At 36.0% G+C, this 16,038-nt stretch overlaps 1 protein-coding gene across 1 annotated transcript in view; it reads right to left on the bottom strand.

Moving 5' to 3' along the window:
- Positions 1-16,038, bottom strand: part of LOC145667977 (uncharacterized) — a 132,677-nt gene that overhangs the window by 40,260 nt on the left and 76,379 nt on the right. The window contains exon 10 of the mRNA XM_081735402.1: positions 370-556. Within this exon, the coding sequence (XP_081591528.1) occupies positions 370-556 (187 nt within the window). The remainder of the gene's footprint in view (positions 1-369; positions 557-16,038) is intronic.

The following is a 16,038-nucleotide window of genomic DNA, read 5'->3' as shown; positions in this document are numbered from 1 at the left end:
GGTTGTCATAATTCAACATGACGATAAATTATATTAAAATTTGAAAAATTGCTTCCAAAATTAAACTAAATTTGCAAAATAAAAAAAAAGTGATTTCAGAGCGTCTGGACCTCCCAGAACCTATTCCTTATGAAAGCACGAAAAGCTAAAGTATCTAAAAATTAAGTATAGGTACTTTCTCACTTTCTAGGCGGAGGAAATACCCTTTTAGTAAACAGGATTAATATGTACGATACGAAAACACACTTTTGAATGTTCCTTTTTATTTCTCAAAATATAAATTTAAACTCAACAACAATTAACAATGTTTCGTGGGTTTTCCAAAAATAGCTGCCACAATTATCAAAACAACATCATGTTTGTGTGTCAAAGTTCTTCTCGGATGGAGGAGGTATCTCCTCGGGAAAGAGGCAGTGTCTCCCAAAATTTGACTCTGGCTTCGAAAAGATTCTGCCTCAACTGAACAGAAGTATCGAGAACAAAGTAATTCCGCTCCGTTGGAGTAAAAGCTTCCCACGTGACAGGAATCAAATCGCTCTTCTCTGGAGTTGGATTCCTGAAACCAAACAAAAAAGTTCTATTAGAGACATTTTACGGAGTCTGAACAATATATTAATAAAGTATTTCGAGATAAATTCGATGCATAGTACGTTTTAAATATAGAATCACTTGCTTGTGCAAGGAATATTATATTCTAAAAGCAAGTCTTAAGTAACTGAAATTCCAGGTTAAGTTAGGTTTGACTATTTAACTAGATCCAAATCATTAACACCTGAATCAGCTGACAGTAGAAGTCATCCCCTCCCCCTTTACTTGGCGTATTGTAAATCGTTCTGATGTCTACAATGATATCAGACTATAAAAAAGTTGAAATTTTTCTCGGTCAAGAGATTAATAGATAGCCAAACTGAAACATGTACAACGAAATTTAATGCCTTACCAATTTTCCACCATAAAAACCGAGATCCTCGAAACACGTGGCATTAATTTTAAGTATATGTAATTCATTAGTTTATATTATTTTAGAAAAGGGTTTGTTCACTGAGCGTATGTGTTTCTGGACATCGAAAATAGACGGCAACACTTTTCCTAATATAAATTTTATTAAGGAATTAATACGCTAAAACTGGAAAAGGGAGAGGGGCCGTTGCCACAGCCAACCACCGTTGCCATAACAACGAATCCTGTCGCTGCGCGTCAATCTAAAACTGATTGAAAAAAAAAATCTGCAACAAAAGTGATGCACAGAAATAAGTCGTGAGTGGGAACCCTTCACCCCTGGTGGGGATGTTCATGAAGCTATCAGCTTATGCCTAATTACATTGGAATATAATTTCCATTTCTTAATTTCGAACATACTAGGTTCGATCGAAACGAGAAAACTTTTTATCGGACTTCTAAAGAAAATAAAATAAAATAAATAAATACATGACCGTGTTTATTACATATAGAATTCCCAGTCACGACCCCCCTTTCAGTTTTATTAAAAATAGAAGAAGAAGATGAAGAAAAGAAAAAGAAGATAGAAGAGGAAAGATGTAAAGTAAGAAGGTGATAAAGGGGAAGCTGTTACTAGATATTTTAAGGAATATGGTAAAGGAAAGTGAATAATTATCTAATTGTGATCATTTCCAATAGCTATTGGGTGAATGTCTGGTATTAAGGTGATCAACGGTAGACACATGTTAACCCATACATCCCCGATCTAGATCCATTTGACCCCAACTACCAAATTATCCCAATCTAGCTCGGAGATAGATGAGAAAGTTTAATTTTACCGTTTTTTCAATATTTCCAGAAGTTCTAGACTAATATTCAATATTTGAAAAATGAACGACGAAGTTGATGGCATGTTAGAAACGACCACAGGAAAAAAAAAAAAAATCAGAGTATCACATATGTGTCGAAGATTTTGACTTTCACAGTTCTCTCATGATGATCATTCGTTCAGGCTACTTCAGTCCTTTTTACTTCCTTCATAGAGCCAACTTAAGTTAGTATTAACATTCAATGAGTTCAATTGATAACTACCAATAATTATAATAAGTCACATATGTATGACAAGATAATTGGTGCACTTAATACTAAACCTACATTTCACTCACACACACATTCATACAGGACAATGTATACTTCGGGTTGTATTTGGTTGAATTAAACTAACCTAACTACAATGCTATAGACATTTATTACATTTCAATAGAAGAAGATGTAGTTTGACATAACAGAGAAAAAAAATTTAATACATGAAAAGAATGTTTCATAAACATGCACAGAAATTCGCTACTTTCAACAAGATCAAATAACACATTTCTCTTTTTATATATATTTTAAAAGTTGGATTACATGAAAAAGAATTAAACCAAAGACGAGACAAGAAAAAAATTCAAGGGTCAATATATATTTAAAACTCAGTGCAATGAATACATATCATTGCAGGAAAAGAAAAAAAAATAATTGGTTAATCATTTAAAAAAAAACACTTTAGTAATATTTTATTGAGTCTTTGTCTCAATAGGAGACATATCGACAGTTTTATGAGTCTTTGTTCTCACGTCGATAATAGCTCCTTTTTTTTTTCAACTCTCTTTACGCACTGTGGTTTGTGTCCATGAGAGTATTCAATTGTTTTTGTTTTAACTATAGACAACTAATTGCTTCATATCACATATATGTATATCTATATTTCTCATTTCGCCACTCGACGCACTTTATCTAAAATTTCAAAGTTTGTTAATATTAAGGAAAACTTATCAAATCCAGTCACAGATATTGGGAACATATTTCCATATTCCGGTATTCACATTAACTTATTAAACAGATTTCAGTTCGTTGAATTTAAGATCACTAATTTTTTCCTAGTATAGATCTTGTAGTCAAAAAATTCTAGATACTGAATAGTTTGGTTTCCGATCGTAGGGGAAGGATTTGTTTCATGGTTTACTGATGGAAAAAGTCGTTGGAGGGGCGCACTGTTTCGTAGGTTGCTAATTTCACTCGCAAAGTAAATTTGGGTAAGGATTAGGGTTATTCTTATTTATCTTACGACCCGCTACTTGTTTTATTCACATGCAGTATTTAACATTATATTCCACTTTAATAGTTACAGAAATTAATAACAACTCAACAAAAAGTAATTTATGACAATTTACGCGGTAATACTATATATCACAAATAGTTGGTTAATACCGGGTGTCAAAAATCTATGGCAACCTAACAAGACCAGGGTAAATATCGAGCCCATTACATACATACTCGCATATATATATATATGTATTCATATTAATCAATACAATAAATTTCACTTTAATATCTATCTTAATATTTCGTCGACGTTTAAATTCTACATAACCGTTCATATTCGACAAGTATTCATATTTTATAAATATTTATATTTATTTGGCTCAAAGACAAAACAAAAACCCTGACTATCAAAATTCACCTTTTTCCTTCATAAGGTTGCAGCATTGTATTTTATATGTATAAACCCGATAATCAATAATCATTTTCAATTTACTAAAGATCCGCGTATATAAAAAAAAAGTTGGTGTTATTTAATAAGTTGACATAAGAAGTGGAAAATGCAACAAATAGAGCAGGCACGTAACTTTTAAAACTATGTAAGTACATATATAGATGTATATACAGAAAAAAAAAATCAATGTTATTCGAAACTAGTGGGCCCAAACTATTAATACATACACACTATATGACCAATCAATAGAAATAAAAACCAGAAATCAGTAATCAATTGATATAAGTTGTATGATCAATGAATAACAAAGGTTTCTAGGAATCTAAAAGCATAGTGTACCTTCCCGTCAATTTCTCCCGTGGTGGATTGAATATCGCGGAAATGGTCCTGAGTTGTGCTGCAATACCTCCACGAATTGCATCCCTCGATGTCTCAGTTAGTACATACGATCGAAATAAGTTATATGAATATTGTACGTTTTCATGAGTTTCAGAAACCAGGGGGGGGAGGTTAAAAATTTTAAAAAAAACTCGAAGTAATAATGACACAGAGAGAGAAATAGAAAAGAAGGAAGACGAAGAATAGGGGCGCCAAAGACTTAAGTGGGAAATAACTAACGCTACAAAGACAGAAGTCGAATTTCACTCTCAACAAATCCTTAGCCAAAATATTATTAAAATGCCAAAAGGGTGGTCTACTCAAATACGTAGACTCGATGAGCGCCCTGCTGCCAAGGAGCAAGTCTGTGTCTTGTAAATAATAACTTCACAAGTTATTGCTTGTAAAATTATTATCTAGTAACCGTATCCGGCCCAAACCAACAGGGTCCCGAAAATCGTCCGGAAGGTTGGAGTAGGCGTTAATTTAGGATTTCAAAGGAAAAAAAAATCATCCGACCACTTGGAAACTAGAAGATTCCAGAATAGTAATGAAATTAGAGTAATAGCTAAGATATCCCTAATTAGTGATTTGCCAAAATTAAAAAAAAATTAAATAAACTGAATTTTGGATCGGTGATTTCAATAACCCAAACATCACCGATGGCTACCCCGCGCAGACACGCCACAGTCTGGGATGTCGTTAATTTCCCTCATCTAATTAAACTAAGAAAAGAAACGAAAATACTTAAGGGGACTAGGGGTCGACATCCGGGTACGCTAAATTTAGTAGCAGTTAATTTAATCGGATAGTCCGAACTGAGTTATATGAACACTGCACAATAAATAAATAAGGTAAGCAACAAAAAAAATCTCGGAGAGGCTATGAATGTTAAAGGTACAAATGACCAAAACCTGTACTTTTCGATGATCACAGGATATAGTAGTTGGTTTTCTTAATTATCATTTCTGTCATCCTTTAGAAGTAATTCCCACATGATACTACTCTATCTATTGAAAGGCTTAAGATCTGGGGCTGTTATTATGAGGTACATAAATGCAAAGTAACACACAATTCCCAACTATAATTTACTATCCAAGTAGCAAACTCGGTTGGATGAATGCACCGGTGTAGAAGTCTAAACGCGAGAGATATTTTTTTTTTCTTCGTAAACATATTCATATTTTCACTATATAAAATTCACTAGGCCTATCCATTTAACTATAGGGGTCATCATCTCATTCATATTATATATCATATTATTAACATATCATTACATTCATTCATTATCTACTAATTTTCGCACGAAATAATATTTTATAAACACCCTATTTCGTACATTTTACACGCAGGCCATACACATATTTACATTACGCAGTAATAAATATATATATATATATATAACTATCACAATCTATCACGCTCAAACCACCACACGATCACATTCATCGAACCACGTACTCTTTATTTCGAAGCACCCAAATTGTATTTACTTTGCAGGTTTAAAAAAAAATCATACATGTATTTACGGAAAGTTAAATTGTCAACGATTAATCTATTTCTGATTTGTTGATAAAACTGAAGCAACAATGGAATTTTCTACAGCCACGGGAAAAAAGAATTTAATACTACATTTTTAAACAAACAGTAACAGCATATGGGCTTTACTTCTATTAAGAAAATAGGTGTTCTTTATTTCAGCGGATTATTCATTTACTATTGGACCTAGCAAGCTGAAATTTTCAGTACAGTAAGATCTCATGCTATTTTATATGAAGGTATACTCATCCGAACCGAAAACCATGTCCACGGGAAGTAATTTGAGAATAAATGTCCAAAATCAAACAATCTAAATCACTAAGTCATGCGATGTCGTAATGTCAACAAACAATTGACTACCGAAAACTGACGCTATGGCGCTGTAGTGGAGGCATAATTTACCGTGTACTGAAATATATACTTGTACTCATTAATCAGAAATTTAATATTTACTCTGGTTTATTTATGTTAGAAAAATGGTACTAAATTAAAGCATATTTATACACTGTCCAAATCGAAAATTCACACACTCACACAAACCTACTAACTACATACACCACTGTTAGTATTATACATAAAGACAACTAACTAAACTAAACATGCACCATTTAGTTACATGCACGTTGACGAAAATAACCTAACACATTAGATTTAAAATACATTACTCCCTCGTCGATATATACAGTCGGCTCTATTTAATTTAAAGGGGGTCAAAAATGAGAAAGGTAACACTAGGTCTAATTGACCTGACCAATTGTTTACATAATGATTGCCAAAAATTGATGCCCGGGGGGCACCTTAACGAGGTTTATGGAGGGACCCTTCCCCTGAAAGGGGAAAAGGCCCTAAAACGAACAATAACTAACCCATTCCCCCGCTAGAACTGGTTCAATTTGGAAAAGGGGATAGGAGCCCTTTTAAGCTAACTTAAGCTGCCATTATTATTATTCACTTTACAACCATCAAACCTACGTACATGCGATTACTGAATAAATAATAGAAAGTCACATTTACTTAATACACGAACAACATGCACCAAACAGGTCGTAATTTCCCTAATCCCTACTTGAGTTTGAAATAAAAAAAAGTAAAGTCACTCTTTCACTGTTGTCTATTCTCGATAGGCAGCAAACATGGCTTCCTAGTAAACAGAACTGGAATTTATTATTTCACTGAATTGCAGCTTCTTTACCAAAATTTGCGGATTTTTCGGGCTCCTATTCCGTTGTAAATCTTTAACTATTGAATTACATTATATGTTACCTTAGTTGTCCTTGGAAATTGGAATTCTTCCCGAAAAATATGTAGCACAAAATTCACAAGCTGCTCCTTGTAAGGTGTCTTCGATTGTTCTGATAACATTGCGCCGAAAAAGCCAGAGGTAAGAGAATTCCTCCAATCAGAACGAAAACTTTAGCCGCGGAAATTACAAAGCAAATAGAAATTTGGCAAATCCAGATATAACCGGATCTGAAAGTGACTATGGACTAGTGAGAGGGGGTGAGGGAAAGATTAGGTACCTGGCCAAAATCTACATTGGTCTGAAATTAAGGAAATTTATATCCAATAACGGAACTATGTTTCGGTATGACGTCAGAATGGTAAACCTTGTAACTATTCAAGTTATATATCCGTAAATGGGATTTACACTTAATCAAAATATAAATAAATATATTATACAGTGGGAATATGGTTACTAACAAAACCTTTGGGTTTATTATATTTAATTCGAAGTAAAGAGAGTAAATAAATTGTGTAACTAAACCGAAATTGAATTTTAAAAAAAAATTACTAGGTACAGGGTGCGTAAAAAAAATTGCCATTACTTTCAACTGTAATGGTACATTACAACGCTTACAAAACTATTTACGTTATGTTCGTTACTTGGTATAAGTGTGACATACGCCGCAGAAAGCTTTGTTCATGATATATAACCAATAAAAACTATCAATGCTACTTACTTAAATATTTATGACATCCCCGCAAGGTAATATGTATTATCTGTCAGGAAAGTAAATGTACGCCTGTTTTTTGAGTCTGGCATTCCTGCGATCCATCCATGGAGAGTATGAGAATTAAATCAATCAAATGTTTACTGAGGGCCAAAAGAAAAGTCTAATCTGAATAAGACATTGCAGAGGAGCACAAGCTGTGAATACGAATAGTGCATAGTGTAAATAAAGAGCGAGACCGAAAGAGAAAGCCAGAAACAGCTGTAAAAATTGTCGAAGTGGGAACATAAAATACAAATACAACAAATATGCCAACAACTAAGCGTTTAACAAGCAACGATCTTGGTGTAGTGGTTAAGATGCTAGATTACAAATCCAAAGAACGGTGGTTCTAATCTGCTCCAAGTAGTATATATATTTTTTAAATAATGCATACAGCACATGAAAGGTGGTAAAAGGGAGCGTATTACCCGTTTAATATGTTAAGTAAAAACGAGTTAAAAATTTCGGTGAAATTTATTAGAGAAGTGAGACAATGAAAATGAGGAAGCAAGTATATTTAATCAGGGGTTGTATCAGAGAGTGGTGACCGGAAAAACTGGAGATTTTCCCGAATTTCTCAAATGTGAATCTCTACGATAGACAGATTTCTTCAGAAATGTGTTTATTGCAGAAAGAGAGAGAGAGATGCTCCCGGAACTGAGAGTGTGCTGCTTCCATTTAAAAATGAAATCTTTGAGTTTTACGTCTCACGGTTATGCCGGTTAGGCTAAAGGAGACGATGATGATGAGTAATGAATAAAATGGTGGAATGAAGAAAGTGGGAGGAAACGGGAGAACCCCGAGAAAACCCACGCACACGTTGTTTGTCCACCACAAATTTCTCTTGGCGGGGGCTGGGATCGAACCCGGGACCCCAAGCACCACAGGTGAACGCTCTACCACTGAGCCACCACGGCCCCTGCTTCCATTTAAATCAACGAGATGACAAATAGACGCTTACATAGTAAGAATGTCGAATACAAACAGCCATAAAACAGCAAAGTAATAGTTGCAAGCGTTATCACTTAAGGTTCCAAGATCCGAACAACATACCACTAATATCCCGAATGCCAAAATATTGTGACTTACACAACTCCCCCTCTCCCCAAATGTGTCCTGTGAAAACAAACATAAGTTTTGGGATGAGGGACCATATTGAGACTACAATATTAAACTATATAAGTAGACTTTTAGCAGATTCGTATTCAGTTATTTTTTTCCACAACCAGTTTTTTTGATATTCAAGACAGCAAAAGCACTATATTTGTTAACGACAAAGCGAAGTTATTGCAAAACTGCGTTACACAGTGAGTCATGCATATTACACTCGTGAGTTTTGCTGTGCACAGGCTAGCTACCGAGGCACGCTGAATAACGGCTGAAGGAAGCAGCGAGGATAGCGATACAGTAAATGTAACAAGCAATGCATTACAGACATTTCAAGAGAAAAAAAGAAAGATCTCTCTTTCCACACTTCATGCTGTAGTTTTAACTCCCATTTCCCCATCAACGTTACGTCCCTAGACTATTATACAGTTCCATTGCACTTAATCCAGGGTCTTCAAACAACTTTGTTCTACGAAGGAAAACGTAGAACACTACACTGATAGATATACCATACATAGACAGTTAAGTAGTAATAGATGAATGCAATTAACCCCACATAATATCGATTGTCTAAATATACATTAGTTTCAAACAATTAGACACATAACAAACATTCACAGCACCATTACAACCTATCATATGTTAATTCCACTTCACAAGTGGTAGAATGAAAACCGTAGAGTGACCATGGAATGAAAACCGTAGAAAATAGAATGATTTTTTTAAAAAAATTACAATTATGAACACAAGTTAGTGAAGGAATCAATGACAGTCAATGAAAGGAAGATGATCGGATTTCGAGAAATAACTTGATAATGAGATGAGAACAGAATTTTATAAAAGGAGTGGTTATGATACGCTAGACACAACATGGTTGCCTGTTTCGTCTCGTCATGTGAAAATGTCTCGTTTTAGAGAAACGACAAAAAGCCTGTGTTTCGTCTTTGCAGTGGCGGATCAGGCTCGGGGGCGGGGGCCTAGGACCCCCCCACTTTCAGATTGACGAAAATAATTTAAGCTATTATTTATATAGTTTTGAAAATTTATAGTAAGGTCGTAATATACTTATCATAGTCTAAATTCAGACAACCCCCCAGTTTTTACCTTCTAGATCCGCCACTGGTTTCGTGGCTATCCCGGTGTCATCTCGTGTTTCCGAAACGAGACAAATTGTTATCTAGTCTCCTTTCGTCTAATTTTCTTTCGTAAACCTCATAATAATAGAAGTAAAATTGGAAGCCATGCGGCTTCGAAATGTAACGAAGTTTACAAGTTAGAATTGATAATCGGACAAGAGAGGGCTATGGAATGCTTTCAAGACATTTAAAACGTGACGAGTCTAGACAAGCACCTGTCACGTCTCGTCTAGGAAAACGAGACGAGACAGACGCTTTGTCTCATCTCGTATCGGATTTAACAAAACCTATATTGTCTCGCCCATGCTGGGTTGGAAGCCTCTCACCAGAGATGAAGTAGATCGTGGGCCGTGGGTCAACAGGACGTGACCCATTTCAACCCACCATCCGCCGTGACCCACCATAACCTACATACCCACTACGACCCACCAACACACACTGCTTAGTGCATTCAGCATCCTCTGAAGAGTGGCGAATTTGTCTAAATTTTACTTTTAGGATCTCCATTTTCTTCTTCTTTTGCATTTGCTTCTGTTTACTTACCTGAGATGAGTATATCTAACAAGGACAAGGCAGACTTTGTTAAATGAATTTAGGGGCCATCTTTCGCGTGGTAGTAGTGCACTTTTAAAAACTGGGAGAGTGCAATAGCCAGAATAACTTAGAAAAAGTGTCTCAAAGTTTCGACTCGCCTTATATATGGTATGACGCCTAAAATTATCAAGTGGCGGTGTGGCAGAGTGTGGAGCATTTACCACTCTCGTGTAAAGGGTCCAGCATTCGATTCCCGCTCAAGTCAACTTTTTTTTTGCTTTTTACCAATAAAGTAGTCATTTATAACTACAAGTAAAATATTAATTCACTATATGTTCATATATTCTAAACGATAGGAATTTTCAAATCAGTTGTAAAACTTTTCAATGTTTTATGTGAACTAGATACAAAATATAACCTAATTCATAAATATATTGATATTACTAGCTGTATTACGGTTACCACAGTCGTTGTGTCCGAAGTTTCGTGTCTATATCTGTGGACAGTGTGTGAATTGCAAGGGGGATGAGGGGGAAATCCGCTAGGGAATAATGGATATATGCTATAGAAAAAGGGGATTTCCGAATATTCCCCCTTGCAATTCGCACTCTGTCCACAGATATAGACATGAATCATCAAGAAAATTTTTCGTTTAACGACTTTACGAAATAGGTTATATTTGTATCTAGTTCACATGAAACATTGAAAAGTTTTACAACTGATTTAAAAGTTCCTATTGTTTCATGCATTATAAACATATGGTGAATTAATATTTAACTTGTAGTTATAAATGACTACTTTATTGGTAAAAGCAAAAACAAGTTGACTCGTGCGGGAATCGAACTCGCGATCCTTTACACGTGAATCATGAATGCTACACTCTCTGCAACACCGTCACTTGGGAATTTTAGGCGTCGTATCATATATAGGCGAGTCGAAACTTTAGCACGCATTTTCTAGGCAATTTCTGGTTATTGCGTTCTCCCAGTTTGTAATATTAACACTTTAATATGCACTACTACCTCGCGAAAGTTCATTTAACAAAGTCTGCTTTTTTCCTTGTAAGATATAGTCATCTCAGGTAAGTAAACAGAAACAAATGCCTAAAAAGAAAAAAAATAGAGACCCTAAAAGTAAAATGTAGACAAATTTACCACTTTTCAGAGGATGCTATATACAATGCACTAAGCAGTGTGTCGGTGGGTCGTAGTGAGTCTGTTGGTTATGGTGGATCGCTAGTTTATGGTGGGTCACAATGGGTGGTGGATTGCAGTGAGTCACATCTTGTTGACCCACAACTCATAAACCGACTTACACATCTTGACCCACATGTCTCACTTGACACAAGCGTCTGTCTCGTCTCGTTTTCCGACACAAGACGTGACATATCTTTGTCTGGACTCATCACGTTTTAAATGTCTCGAAAGCATTCCATAGCCCTCTCTTGTCCGATTATCAATTGTAACTTGTAAACTTCGTTACATTTCGAATTTGCATGGCTTCCAATTTTGCTTCTATTGTTATGAGGTTTACGAAAGAAAATTAGAGGAAAGGAGAGGAGATAACAATTTGTCTTGTTTCGGAAACACGAGATGACACTGGGTTAGCCACGAGACGAGACACAGGCTTCGTCTCGCATCATTAAAATGAAACACTTTAGCATGAGGAGAAGAAACAGGCAATCATGTTGTGTCTAGTGCATCATAATAATTTCTTTTCTAAAGTTCTGTTTTCATTTCATTATCAAATTATTTCTGGACGTCCGACATCGGATCATGTTTCACTGACCGTCACGGTTCCGGAACTTTAGGCGATAATGCTTGCAATTATCACTTTGATGTTTTATAGTTGTTTGTATTCCGCATTCTCATTATGTAAGCGTCTACTTGTCAACTCGTTGATTTGAATGGAAGCACCTCACTCTCAGTTCCGGGAACATCTCTCTCTTTCTCTCTCTCTCTCTCTTTCCGTTTCAGAGATGATGATAGACAAAAGGGCAAAATTGCATAGAAATTTTACGGCATTTCTGGCAAGATGGTCTCTGCGATAGGCACATTTCTAAAGAAATTTGCCTACCGAAGAGACTCACATGTGCGAAATTCGGGAAAATTTGCAGTTTTTGAGATTACCACCCTCTGATACATACCCCTGATTAAATATACCTACTTCCTCGTTTTCATTGTTTTACTTCTCTAATAAACTTCACCGAAATTTTAAACTCTTTTTTACTTAACGTATTAAACGGATAATACGTTCTCTTTCACCACCGTTCATGTGCTCTATGCATTATTTTTAAAACCTAAAAAAATATACTCCTTGGAGCAATTCGAACCGCCTTCGTTTGGATTTGCAATCTAGCGCCTTAACGTTGCTTGGTAAACGTTTAGTTGTTGCAATATATGTTAGCATTTGCATTTTATGTTCCTACTTCGACAATTTCTACTTCCTTTTTCTCCGCTTTCTCTGTATTGATTTAATTCTCATATTCTAGATGGTTAGAGCGCAGTAATGTAGTGGCTAAGACGCTAGATTGAAAATACAAAGGACGTAAGTTCGAATCTATTACAAATAGAATGATTTTTTAATAATCATACAGCACGTGAGAGGTGGTAAAAGAGAGCGTATTACCCGTTTGAGATGTTAAGTGAAAACTTGGTAAAAATTCCACTGACATTTATTAGAGAAGTGATACAATGAAAATGAGGAATCAAGTATATCTAATCAGGGTTATGAATCAGAATGCGGTGATCGATAAAACGAAATTGTTCCGAATTTCACACATGTGAGTCTCTACAATAGGCAAACTTCTTCAAAAATGTGCCTATTACAGAGACCATCATATTCCACCGATTGCGCTAGCCATAGTTAGTTTAACAGTAACAAATGGTGTAGTGTATTTTTCTTAGAACGATAAATTAAAAAGTGTATGCTGCAGATGAACGAAGTGTTTCGAATGTCCTAGTAATTTCCTTGCCCTTTCACAATTAACATGCGTAAATTGTCTCTATCATGATACAAGTGTTTGCGTCCACTTTGTTAAGGATTGCTCATTTAGTATACTCTTTGATTCTTCACGATTGCTTTGAAAATTAAATAACTTGAAAAGGATTTGAAGCTATATTGATTAGCTGTATTACTCACAAGTCCAGCACTTCACCCCTACATTATCTTCTCATGCAACATCATAAGCTAATATTGCTAAGTTCAGCTCTGATGTTTGGAACGAGCCGGTAATGCTCCTGTAATGATATTTCCACCAAAGTGCATGCCGAAGTTAATTTATTCGATGATCTGGAGACAATTTAGTGGCCATTAATAAACTAAATAATATACAATTGAGTAAAATTACAGAAATGATATCGTATTATACAGTAATTTCGCCGTGCAAGTTCAATAGTATAATAATAATAATAATAATAATAATAATAATAATAATAATAATAATAATAATAATAATAATAATAATAATAATAATAATAATAATAATTTTTCATCGGTCCTGCGCGGAAAGTGAGAATTAAGTCAATCGCATGTGTAGTCAAGATAAAGAGAAAAGCCTAAACTGAATAAGACATTGAAGCGGGTCACAAGCTGGGAATAAGAATAGTGCATGGTGTAAATAATGGACGATACCGACAGAGAAATCCAGAAACAGTAGGTAAACGGAGAAAAAAAAGAGTAGAAATTGTTGAAGTGGAAACAAAATACAAATACGAATACGGATGAGCACGAGTCGAGCCAAAATTCGACTAGACTCGAGTTCAATCCGAGTCGAGTCAAAGGTATTTTTCTTGAGTTGAGTTCCGAGCCAAGTCGCTGTTTTTGAGGTCGAGTTTCGAGTTGAGTCGAGTGTGATAATGGCTCGCTCGCTCGTTCAGCTCGTTTTAACTCGTTTTGAAATAATGGCCTGATTAGACTGGAAAGCGAAAGCCATGAGAAATGTAAGCAGTAATGTGGAATACTTTTAGTGTTGCTCACGACAGGGGTGCACCTCGTCTCGTAATTTTAGTGCATCTCGTGGGGCAATTTTAGTGTATGTCGTCTCGTCTAGATAACGAGAGGACAAGAGTTTTTTTATTATTACGAAACAGCCTCAAATGTCTTAATCACCAATATAAGTATATACTGTAGTTCTTAAAATCAAGGCTGAGACCTGCACGGTCGAATTCTTGAGCCTAAGCAGAAGACCAACCCGGGTAGTGTTATCAACCGGCTCGGCTCGTATCAACTGAGCGAACAGCTCGAGTCGGCTCGGTTGGGATGAGCCGTCGGCTCGGCCCAATTAAGCCGATGACCTGAGCCGGCTCAGTTGGAACGAGCCATCGACTCGGCTTAATTGAGCCGATGGCCCGAACTTTCTCGGTTGGGATGGGTCACCTACTCGGCTTATGTGAACCGGTTCGAGCGAGCTAAGTTGAAACTAGTCCATCGGCACGGTTCGACTTAGCTCAACTAAGCCGATGGCTCAAATCGGCTTGGTTGGGTGAGCTGTTGGCTCGGCTTACTTCTCGGTTCGGTTCGGTTCGGTAGTGAATGAGCTATAAGCCGAGCCGCTTGAGCCGTTGAGAAGCCTAAACCCGGTCCCAGCTGTTTTGAACATGTTTGGCTGAAGCCTATAACTTTTAACAATTTTTGGCTCGAACCCGAATACTTGCCCTTTCGGAACTCAAACCCAGAACGTGACCGATGTCCTTCCCTCCTGAAGACTTCTCGATGACCGAGATCGACTGTCAATTAGCTTTTTCTATTCAGATACAAACCGCATATCTTTTAAAGATTATAGACGGTGTTGATATAATAATAATAATAATAATAATAATAATAATAATAATAATAATAATAATAATAATAATAATAATAATAATAATAATAATAATAATAATAATGGCATTAAAAGTTTTATGCTTGCCCTAAAATTTGGCAAAACTTACTTAAACTAGGAATAAGCGTTTTTCGGTGATTATTCCTCGATGGTACATCGGATTTTTTATTTCGACCTATGTTGTCACTCAGCACGACATACTCTATCAGCGTGCTAAGTTTGGTTGAGATCGGCCAAACGGTCTAGGAGGAAGCGTTTTTCGGTCATTATTCCTCGATGGTACATCGGATTTTTGATTTCGACCTATGTTGTCACTCAGCACGACATACTCTATCAGCGTGCTAAGTTTGGTTGAGATCGGTCAAACGGTCTAGGAGGAGTTTGCGGACAACCAAACGGCTAACCCGAGTATAAGAGCTTCGCTTCGCTCAGCTCAATTAGAGATTTCGGGGAAAGGGTTCCGTATCTTCAAGACAACCCTCTGCAACTACCAAAATTTTAAACTAAAGCGTTCCACTGAAGTTTCATGTAGAAAGTATTCTACTGTATGTTTTAAGGAAAATAACTAATAAAAATAACTGAATATCACGCAACAGTAAGGCATATAATATACTAATTTCTAGGATATGCAGAGGTAAATATAAAAGCTTTGCTACAAAAATACCTACACAGACCATAATTCAATGAGCTCTGAAATACAATGTAACGAAATAGCCTATGAGATTCAGAGCAATTGTTACTTAAAGAATGGACATACACTATTTCGGGAATCGAGACAAGACGGGAAATGTTTACGATACTTTTCGTCTCGTCTCGATTCTCATCTCCAAAGCGAGACGAAAATTTTGAGTTAGCCTTGTCCCGTCTCGAATGTAAAATGTTAATTCTCATGTTATTTTGTTTGTTTTAGAAACGAGATGAGAAATTCCTCTTCTCGTGGGCAACATTAAACCAAACCGAAATATTCTTTCCAAATGCCACGTTTCTCCTCCTAATGGTATGACCTGAGCGATAATTAGCTCCTACCTTTTAATATTCTACGAGATAATAATA

The sequence above is a fragment of the Thermobia domestica genome, chromosome 13 (genome assembly GCF_964235325.1).
Source record: "Thermobia domestica chromosome 13, izTheDome1.hap1.1, whole genome shotgun sequence".
Classification (NCBI taxonomy): Eukaryota; Metazoa; Arthropoda; class Insecta; order Zygentoma; family Lepismatidae; genus Thermobia; species Thermobia domestica.
Note: the sequence above shows the minus strand (reverse complement) of the source record. Positions and strands in the feature narration are given on the sequence as shown.